Below are 11,254 nucleotides of genomic sequence, written 5' to 3'. Positions count from 1 at the left end.
CGAACGCTCCAATTGAGATAGCCCTTCCTTGCCTCCGTCCCGCCCCGTCCACCGCCGAGCGCGATGCGATTGGCCCGGGATAGGCGGCCGGGCGCCTTGAGGGTACCACCTTCTGACGGCAAGAGCGGGAAAGTGCAGCAGGCGCTGTCCGAGGCGCGAAGCCCACGGTGCTCGCGGAGCCGCACATGGGTGGCTTTGCAACGAGTTGCCTCGTGTCCCACACACAACTCCCCGTTACCCATAACATTTCGCGGTACAGAGCGGGTCCGGGGTGCGGCCATAAGGTCTGGGGGCCGGGGCTAACCCTTCCCGGCGCTCGAGACCCGGACGAGGCTCGAGGAGCCCGAGGCGCGTACTCAGCCTCGGAGGGTCGGAGGCCAGAGGGGGCGGGCCGAGCCCGGTGGGCGGCGCCAGCGGCGGCGGCGGGCGGCGCGGGGCCCAATGAGCGCGCGCACCGCCCCCGGGGGCGGGGCCTGCGGAGCGCTCCCCCGCCCTCCCGCTCGCCCCCGCCCCTCCCCCGCGGGCGCCCGGCCGCAGTGAGTGAGTGGCACTGGCAGCCTGTCAATCCCTCAGCCGAGCGGCCTTCGAGCCCGGTCCGCGGCGGCTGCTGGCAGGGTGCGCGGCTCCGGCGGCGGCGGCGGCGACTTCTCCCGCCCCATCAATCTGCTGTCCGCCCGGCGCGCGGCCCGCCAGGGCCCTCCATCGGGCTCCGCGCTCCCGCCGCGCCGGCCGGCCCGCTCCCAAACTTTCCTTCTCCGTCCCCCGCGCTCCCCTCAGCCCGCCCGCCTCCTCCCTCGCCGCCGCCGCCGCCGCCGCCGCTCCCTCCCCCGGGGCCGCCGGGGCTCGGATCCCGCCCGGCTGAGGCGGCGGCGGCGGCGGCGGCGGGCGGCGGCCGAGGGCGGGGAGCGCGCAGGCTGGCGCGGGGGGCAGCGGGCGTCCCGGCAACTCGGCGGGCGCTGAGGAGCAAGTTGCGCGGGGCCGCCCGGCTGGGCGCGCGGAGGCGAGGAGGCGGCGCGGCGGCCGCGTGAGGGCAGCGGGCGCCGCTGCCTCCGCCTTCGCCACCGCGGCGCGGAGCCCGGCGCTTCCGCCCGCCGCGGGTCCTCAGCGTCGGCGGCGGCGGAAGCCCGAGCCCGGCGCCCGTCCGCACCGCCTAGAGCCGCGGGCCCCGCCGGCCGGGCCGCCCCCTCCCCACGCGGGCGGGGAGCGCGCGGCCGCCGCCCCCTCCCCCTCCCCCTCTTTCTTCTCCTCCCTCCTCGCCGCCGCCGCCGCCGCCGCCGCCGCCGCTGCCGCCTCAGCCTTCGCCCAGCCGCCGCCGCCGCCCGCTCCCGCCCGCGCGCGGCGGGATGGACGATCAATCCAGGATGCTGCAGACTCTGGCCGGGGTGAACCTGGCCGGCCACTCGGTGCAGGGGGGCATGGCGCTGCCGCCGCCCCCGCACGGCCACGAAGGGGCGGACGGCGACGGTAGGAAGCAGGACATCGGCGACATCCTCCACCAGATCATGACCATCACCGACCAGAGCTTGGACGAGGCGCAAGCAAAGTTGGTGTCGTCTCATTAAGCATCTTTTGTGTGTGTGCGGGGGCCGGGGCCGGGGCCGGGGCGGGGGGCGGGCGCCCGGGGCGGGGGTCGGTGCCCGGGGCGGCCGGGGAACTTTCTCCCCACCACGGCCGCCGGCCCGGGCCTCGGGGCGACTTGGCCCGCGCCCCTCGACGCCGGCGGGAGTCGGCAAAGTTGCTCTCGGGGTCGGGACGGAGCCGGGCGGCGGGGGTCGCGGGTGTGCGCGCCCCCCGGCCCCCACTCGGTGGCCCGGGCCGGCCCGATCGCCGCCCGGCCCCCGCCAGGGGTGTGCAAGCGTCCCGTCCTTCGCCCCGACCGGGCCCGGGCCGCCCACGGCCAAGTGCAACTTTCTCCGCGGGCCCCGAGCCCGGCGCGCCGGCGCCCGGAGGCTGCGGGCCGCGGGGCTCCCTCGGAGAGCGGGCGCGGGGCGCGGGCCGGCGCCGGGCGGGTCGGGGTGCGGGCGGCCAAGTTCGCGGAGCGGGGAGGGCCGCCTGGCAAACTTTGCCGAGCTGTCACCGCCCGCCGGCCGCGCCCGCCGCCCGCGGCCCGGGCCACGCCGCGCCGCGCCCTCCCCCCGGGGCGCCGCCGCCCCACCGGCCCCCGGGATCGCGGCTCCGGGTGCGGGTTCGCGCCCCGCGGTGGCCCCGGCGGCCGGCGGGTCGCGCCGCGTTCGGGCCGCCGCTCTCCCCGCCGGAGCTCGCCGCCGCCGGCCGTCGCTCACGAGTCAAGTGGAGTTTCGTGGGACTTGCCCCGGGTCCGGGGAGCCTCGCGAAGCTGGGGGCCCGGCATGAAATCCCGGGGCTATAACTTAAAGGAGGGCGCCATATTATTCCATAGGTGATGCTAATACCTTTGTGTTTTGCCTTTTTTTTCTTTTCCTTTTTTTTTTCTTTTGCAAAAGGAAACATGCTCTGAACTGTCACAGAATGAAGCCCGCGCTCTTCAGCGTCCTGTGTGAGATCAAAGAGAAAACAGGTAAGACGCGGCGCCCCGCGGTGGGCCCGGAGACCCCCGAGGTGGGGTCGGAGCTACTCCTTCGACTCTCCAGTTGAGAGCTGCTGCTTTTGGGCACCGCCATCTTTGATCATTCTCTTCTTCCCACCTTCTGATCTTGAGGAAAAAAACTGCAATAAATCCGGAGTCGATTTCTCAGTTCCGCTCCTGGTGCAAAATGAAGTGTAAACGCGGGCGGGCTTGGGTCGCCGTCCCCGAGCGGCTGCCCCTGGCAGCAGGCGGGGAGGGCGCCCGGAGCGCCCGCTGGCCTCTCCCGCTCCTTTCTCCTTGATTGTGTGTCAGTTTTTAAAAGGAGCTATGGGAGACTGGATGCTAAGGACCTAGTCCGCGGGACCCTGGGAGAAGCACCGCCCGAACTTTTACTTAGACATCCCTAAGCTTCGGTGCAAGCAGATGGGAGATCAGTTACAATTGGACAGACCCCAGTGGCATGTTTGAATTAGTGTTTTAGTTGGGAAGATTACTTTTAAGAAGGGAGAGAGGGTAGCGATGTGGGCATATGCAATGTGTTCCTCCTAATACTTCCATTAAATTTGATGCTTGAAGTCACTACAGCGTTCACTACTCTGGTGAACATAAATTATAAATTGGAATAAGGGCCACTAATGTGGGGTAAATAATTTTCGAAGTGTTCAAAGCAGAGGAAGACTCAGATTTAGTAGAGGTGCTGGAATGGAATCTATAAATCTATAGTGAAATCTACACATTAGCCAAATTTCTGGCAGTTCATTTCGGCTTAAATTTTTGGTTAAAAATTGAAGATATTTCAGTCTTGATTTGGTAGTTGCATCTCAAGTGGAATTAGAGGTTAATCCAGATATGTTAATTGGGCATGATCTGCCCCCTGTACCTGGCAAACAAGTGCATCAAACAAGCTTTGCTGTCTCCTTTTTTTTTTTTTTGCCTGGGGGAGGTGTTGGAAGAGGTGCATTTCGGATGCATGGTATCAAAGCTGCTTTTTAAAAAAGAAGTTGAGAAGCAAAGAAGAGAAAGTTAAAGTCAAGATACTTGTCCTTATCTCAAGTATTGCTTTTTTAAAGGTTAGATTGTGTTTAAATTGAATACAAATAACATACTGCTGTATATTTGCTAGTTTTGGTAAGAGAGGTGTCCACATTTTAAACAGATCTTTTGCCTTGCGAATTCTGTTCTCATCCTAAAAGTAATCAACGGAGGGTGGTGGTGGGTATTGCTATCTACTAAAATGTGTGCTATGTATGCTAGAACCATAAATAATAGCAAATATTGAGGACTTTACATAGTACTTTCTCCGCTTTTCTTTCACATAATATATATGGTTTCTTATATCTCATTGAATGATTTTTGAAAAGGCATATTTTATATTTTTAAAATTACAGGCATTTAAAATTATTAACTTTACCTCTGTGCTGATTTTTTTAAAGCTGCCTTTAAAAGGCATTGTGATTTAGAACAGTAGATAATTTTTATCTGACTATTAAATGAGACACACATTCAATCTTGAAGATTCTTAGCTTAGAAGGCTAAAAGTATGTAATTCTCAGTAAATTATGTTGCTTAATGTCCAAGGGCTTTCTGGCTATCAGAGCTTCACTTCAGTTTCTGCTGACAGCTAAGCGCTGGGGTATTGACTGTGTTGTGAATATTAAGATTGATTCAACTTTATACGGCATTATATTACTAGGGAGAGGGGATTGATATTCTTCTTCTCTTGCCCCCTTCTCATGATTTGTATTTTGAAGTTTTGGCCTATCCATCTTGAGACCCAAACCCAGAAAACTGCTTTTCTTGTTTAGACATTTAGCAGCAGGCAGAATTCAATTAGGAAGCGTAAATCCTACTTGCTTATTTGCACAAGACTTAGTTGCACCATTCTGAAAGGAAAGTATAGTCAACCTCACGTCAAAGGTGAGTTACGAAAAAGAAACAAGTCTTTTCAGCCTGGAATTATTGGCAGAGACAGCTTTGGTAGGGCTTTTGCTATTTAATAAGAAGAGGTAGCTGACAAAGGAAATTTTTGTGTTTTGAAAATTGTTTCTGAGCCTTTCAGTGATAACTTGTAAATGAGATCCTCTTTTTGTGCTTTGGCTAACCAAAGCAAGTTTGCCCCTTATCCCTTTCTGAAAAGCCAACAGCTAACAGTGAAGGCGGCTGTCTGGGTAGAGGCATCTTCCTGCCAGCCTCTCTAAGCTCGAGAGGGACTAGATTTAAGTACCGAGTGATTGATGGGGGTGAAGCTCTTTCTCTGCTCTCTGCTCTCCCCTATTACCTATAGCTCCTCCTCACCCTCCAAAATCATCTTTAGAAGGAAACAGGGATGCTGCACTCAGATTTCTTGATTTAAAGTAAAACTGGGTCGATTATTAGTGTTACCAAAGCAAAGCAATCTGGGCAGCAAATTCCAGGTCTTCTCCCCCCTCCCGAACCCCCATCTGTTCCCACAGTCAAAGCTTTGGAAGCATTATAAACTTAGAAGCATTGTGGAATATATGTATATTTTATAAGCTTTTCCTTCAGATCATTTTATTGAGTTTAATAATACAGTTTCCAAGAATTAATTCTCTAGATTATAGAAAGTTTACCTAATCATTTGTAATAGAAACTGGGAATGGTATGTGATGACTCTATTCTGCATAATGGCGGGGTAGGGGGTTGACTAGTGAGGAGGTGGGGGAAAAAACTGTCACTTCAGTGGATAATGTAATTTCAGTTGTGCTTCTTCTAAGATAAAATTATTTCTAAAAAATTCCATGTATTCGTAGATCTGCCAGCAGATTTTGAGATTTCTGAACAGGCAATGTAGTGAACATTGCCAGTTTTGATGCACTTGAGATTTGGTTTGGAAAACATCCTCTCCCTGCCCCCCAACACCCTCCACTCCAACAAGAAAAGGTATTTTTCCCTTCTGACAGATCAACGGGTAATCTACCACAATTATAGTATTTTCTTATTCAGAGACAGGGAAAGTATACTTTTAACTATGAGATGCTTGATTTTTCTTGAAAATGTATGCTTTTGTAGAATTCATCATCTAATTCATTTTGGATAGGAATGTCTTATTATTGAATTGTAATATTTATGCATTTTGAAAACAACTGTAAAGTTAAAGCCTTTAGGATCATATTTGTCCTTTTAAACTGTTATATAAGCTGTTCAGATAATTGCTATGTTAAATTTTTTTTTAACCCATGTTTTACCATCTATCTCTTTTTAAATGATCATGGTTATACTAGATCAACTTATCTACATAGTTCTTTTGGTACATTCCCTCACATCTTTTTTTTGGCCACCTTAATAGTGTTTGAATGCTTTCCATTGTGAAATATTCCATCCTCATTAATCTGCCCTCTTTCCAAACATCTTAATTCTGAAAATATGAATAAAATAAATAAATGGTTCTTTTTTAATAAAAAAGTACTTAAACATTTTTAATGAAAACCCAATATTTTAGACTATATTTGAATCACATTGTGAAAAAATATTGTTTATTATAAAGATAAATTGGTACAACCTTTTCTTTCTAAACAGTAGGTTACAATACTCCATGTTGATAGCTGCCAACCAAACTCTGATTTATTACTACCACAAACTCTAAATAGCGTTCATTTACTAGTAATGTCTAATGGCATACATGATGGTTTGCCAGATTTGTGGCCTTTGTGAGGCTTATAAGCAGGACTGACTTGGGAAGATCATAAAACTTAATGAACTTCTCTACTGCAGGAGGTGTCCGCAGGGGAAGAGAAAGGCCTGCTTGGCTGGTTGGGCTGGTTGAAGTATTTTTTATGTTTAAAGGGAAGAAAATGATTATTAAAAATGCTATACTTTTAAAGGTACCATCCCCAAAAAGGGCCCTAAGAATTTTGGATGTCAAAACTGGACGAAGAATGGTAGCTTCTGAGTTTTTATCTGCTTTTAGAGCCTGATCTAGATGACTAAACCTTTTATCTTTATTGCTATTTGTGTGACTGGCTTTCAAAGGGCCAGGGCAGTACTCCCAGTCAACACCTCTCAAACTCTAACCTTAAAGGTTATAGACTCATTGTAGTTTCTTGCTAGTTCTTTTTTAATTCTCAGTGCTTCAGTCTAAAAACTTGTACATTTTTCTTTGTACAGTGCTGTGTAATTCCTTAGTTCCCAGTGTATAAGGGCATAGTCTGTCAAGTTAAAATTTAGTGAGAAATGTTAAAATTGTTATATATGAGTTTAAATGTTACTGTGTATATTGGCTACCTGCTTTTTAGTTGTTCTTGTATATTTCCAATATAATTAGCATTATATGTCCCAAAGTTAAGAAAATAAGTGCATTGCTCTCACATGACTCATTTTTATGTTTTATTACATTTATGCTATAGTTTTTAAAAAGTTTTTTATGTGCACAGCTTTAGAACTAGAAACATGTCAGAAGAGAAGAAACTTGAATTCTCTAAGAACATCACCCACCTTCAGCAACATTTGGCTAAATCTGGTTTTCTCTGTTACTTCCAACTTTCTGAAAATCACTTTGGAACAAACTTTGAGACTTTGCTTACATTAGAAATATTAAATGATGAAATGGAAATAATGCAGACAGTTTATCTTGTCATGAATTATATTGCTTTAACACACATTTTCCCTTAAGGCAATTAAAAATATTTTAAATCATTTATTTCCTTACTTTTTTGTGTATTGATATAACTTATTGGAGCTCTGTGTTCTAAGTGAGGATATAAAAGAATAGCATTTTTCTAACCTTTTTTTACCCTTCCTCTCCTATCCTGATAATACATATATTTGCAGAAAATCTAGAAAAAAAAAAGTCTTATTATCATACAGGTTTAAAATTTCATGATATAAAGCATCAAGTAGATGTTATCTTAATATCATGGGGCAGTCTTCCATCCTTTTTTTGTCCTTCCCATTAAAAACATTTGAATCTGCTTGTATTAGCATTTATCGGTGCTGTAATTCTTTTGTACCTCAGTATTAGTGAAGATTTTATTATTAATGCTCTTAAATAAATTTTTATTATAGATTTGTGTAGTTTTGGTAGTTTTTTTTCACTTTTCTGTATTTTTTAATCTTAATTTACACAATTTTATTCTGAATCAAAAGTATAATAAATACAGGGTAAAAGAAGCTTTGAGTTGCTCCATAGAGCACGCTGGCTCATTGACTTTTATAAAATATGTCTGTTTTGTACTGTGGACCTCTTCATTTTAATTAATTTTGCTCTATATTTATGTTTTACTTTACAAATTTTATAAATGGATACATAGAGATTGAAATTTAAGACCTTAGTTAGATTTTTATTTTGATAGTACAGGATGAAGATATATGAAGAATTGAAATCTCATTTCATGAACCACACCCTAAATTAGTTATCACTTTATTTTATAACATCACATTGAGGTACCCGGTCAGAATAAGTACTTAATACATTAGCACCAATATATTAAATTACCTAAGGATTTTTAGACTATTTTCCCCCATTTATATACTTGTCAACATCTATAGATATTTGTTATTTCAATATTGACATTATGAGAATAATGTTTTATTTGTTTTCTCAGCAGGCTGTGTTTGGCCATTTATCAGGTTGATCTGCATGATTTAGGTACTAACTGATTGACAATGCTTGTATATATCCTCTCTCCCCTTCCTACTTTGACCTTTTCTAGCATTTGTTCCACTTCTGTAGGCCATTTGAGACTAAAAGTATGAAGATGTAAATGATTATCATCACTGTAGTATAAATTGACCAAAGTTTTCCAGGCCTTGCTATCATAGATACATATTTTTACAAAATTATCTAAGTTAATCTAACAAGTTGCTATCACAACCTGGTGATAGTGTTATTTTAACAAATTGATAAATAATGGTTGAAGGGCCACTAAAAAAAAAGTATCTTTTTATACATCAGACACTGAACATATTTGAAAAAATTATATTAATATTCAACTCTTAATTCTAATTTTTCCCTTTGTAGGCAGAATAGTTACTAGAATCTGTAAAATTATTTCTAACATAGCCATTCTATATTTATATCATAGTTTTTTGATGGTAACAGTTATTTACTTTGGCATTAAGTTGAGTGAATCTAGCACAAACTCTTTGCATGGTAGTGATTGAGTAGAACTGAAACCAAAAGTAATTAAATAAAAATAATTATTAGAAGTTTTTGTACATTTTTCAGTTTAAGTGCTTAAAAAATGTTGTTTTGAACAATAACCCTTTTTGTGTTATCATACTAATGAGAACTTAGTATACAATGTAATCTTTTTAATGCTGATGATTTCTCATAGTGTTTAAACCATAATTTGGGAGATTCAACATCTGTTATGGCAAAGTGATTTTTTTCTTTTATGTGATACATCAGTTTTCAATGCATATTTTTTAGGGTTCAGAGTCCAGCAGGTGGCTTTTTACATTAAAAAATTAATAAATTTTAAAATCCCGTAAAATTTTATTTCAAATTCAAATTAACTAATTGTGAATGTCAACATTTCCACACTCTATATTAACACTTATAATGGAACAAATGGTTGCATATAGAAATTATCTGTAACATAATCTAAATTAAGATTCTAAACAGGCATTACAGATGCTTGTAACTTTGGCAATTATCATTTTGTTTGGTGAACAGTAGTAAAACAGTGTGCGGTAAAAGTGTTTAGAGAGAGAGGATAAATAAATTGAACAGTTTTGCAATGCAAAGTGGTTTGTGGTGTTTTTGAGGATTTCTTGGCTCTCTCTTAACTGCTATTGTGAGCCTGGAGCAGATTTCCCCATTGCTAATGCCCTAGAAGTATTAATTCACTTTGATATGCTAATTAGAGGGCATTATGCAAGAAATGAGATTAAGTGGCAGCATGAAGCCATTTGCCTGTCAGTAAATTGAGAGCTTTAGCATCAGGAGGAGCTTTGTTTTTTTTTTTTTTTAAAGTTTCTCTTGGTTTTGCATATAAATAAAATTGATTGAAAGGTCTAGAGAAGCTTCTAGAACATTAGTGGATTCTTCCCCCCCCATGATTATTTAAACTTAATGTTACAGATTTTTTTTTCCTGAATATTAATTGACCTAATTGAAGGTACAGATAGGAAGTTTTCATTATACTTTCTCTGAATGAAAATAGAATTTTGTGTCATCTAGCTTTTTTCCCTGTTAGCATAATTTCAGCAACTTGTCTAGTAAACTGTTAACCCCTTCTTTGAAGAAGTATAAACTTGTGTGTGCTTGTGCTCCAGTATCTTCACTCAACTGAATTTTACAAGAATATTTTCTTTACTAGGGAGATAGGAAAAGTTTTTGAACTGGGCCTCGGGAAACTATATTAAATAAGCATTAATACACTAATGTGAATACCTAAAAGCTGGAATAGTTAGAGTTAATGGCTAAGCTTTGCCCTTGAAATAAGTTATTTCAGTATAAATTATGAAATATTGTAAAAAATAACCATATTATTTATCATGTTGAAGAAGGAATTTTGTACTTCATTATAACTTTGCTAATTTTGTTATTTAATTCAGATTTTTGATTTTCTCTATATAGAGCTACCATATGATTTTTTATATCTCATGAGAAAATGCATGAGTGATGCTGCCAGGGGAGTGTTGCAAAGGGAGAAGGACAGAACTTCAGGCATATGAGAAGGTTAAGATTTTCTCGAACTTGGACCTTCTCGCTGCGTAAACCAACACTTAGAAGTAGAATTGCAAAATCCTGGCAATCTGGAGCTTGGTTGGAGAGAGTGTAGATAAAATACTCATTGAGGCTTGGTTCTAGTGTATGAATTCTCCCACTGTCATCGTGACTATAGGCCCAATAAGCCATAACTTCTCTTCAGAGCCATATGGATTATTTAGTCACCACAGCTGCCATGCATGCACACTCTCGAGACGGGCAGCTCGGTGGTGTGCATGCGTGGTGCCTGTTAATGTTAATGGGAGTTAGGAATATGCACATATAGAGGGGGATGAGAGTCTCCCGAGACAAAGTCCTGATTACATTTCCCAGTGAAGAGGGCTTAGTGTACCTACACATTAGTTGCTCTTCTAAATGAAATACTTGGTTACTTTAAATTCTCATTCCCTTCTCAGACTCCCTGAACTAGTTAAACCAATGAATCCTCATTAGTCTCTGATTACTTGCAAAATTTCATTTAAAACATATGAAGTTATTTTTGATTGAAATGGGAACAAAAAGCTTTTGAAATTGTGTGTTATTATTTTTAACAAAAGACTTCTACAGGCTTCCAGCTATACTAAGCCTTGCAAATTGGAATTTATAGAGGAATTATTGTGAGGGACTACTGAAGTATTGAGCGGCATTTGATGAGGGGAAAATCACTGCATTTAAAAGATATAGATGAATTGACAATCTCATGCATATTATGTGGAGGTGTTAATATTCAAATGTCCTCAGATGGGGAAGAGTTGACATAGGTGGTCTTATAAGTCTCCCATTCCACACACACACCTTCTTTCAAAAAAAAAAAAACTTAAGGATGAAGGTAGTTGGGATTCATAGTCAGATATATCATTTTCAACTTGGAATAGGAACTAGAACAGGAAATTGATTTTATATTTATTATGAAAGCAAGAACTCTGCCACCAACTGACAGCCATCCAGGTTTTAGTTTTGTGATAATTGTTCATAGACATTACTCTGCAGTTGGCCCAGATTATTTATAATTTTGATTGGGAGTGTTGGTCTATTAA

The 11,254-nt window shown here is 44.1% G+C and overlaps 1 protein-coding gene across 2 annotated transcripts in view; it reads left to right on the top strand.

Moving 5' to 3' along the window:
- The first annotated feature begins 871 nt into the window (after positions 1-871).
- The window catches only part of LOC130045750 (pre-B-cell leukemia transcription factor 3), a 218,528-nt gene continuing 208,145 nt past the window's right edge, over positions 872-11,254 (top strand). The window contains exons 1-2 of one of the 2 annotated variants that reach the window (XM_056138587.1): positions 872-1,543; positions 2,463-2,536. In XM_056138587.1, coding sequence (XP_055994562.1) covers positions 1,344-1,543; positions 2,463-2,536 — 274 coding nt within the window. In that variant the 5' untranslated portion in view covers positions 872-1,343. The remainder of the gene's footprint in view (positions 1,544-2,462; positions 2,537-11,254) is intronic. The other variant, XM_056138586.1, reaches the window with a different exon arrangement.

This window comes from Sorex fumeus, unplaced genomic scaffold (assembly GCF_029834395.1).
Source record: "Sorex fumeus unplaced genomic scaffold, SorFum_2.1 ptg000129l, whole genome shotgun sequence".
Lineage (NCBI taxonomy): Eukaryota > Metazoa > Chordata > Mammalia > Eulipotyphla > Soricidae > Sorex > Sorex fumeus.
This window is presented reverse-complemented; position numbering and strand designations above follow the sequence as displayed.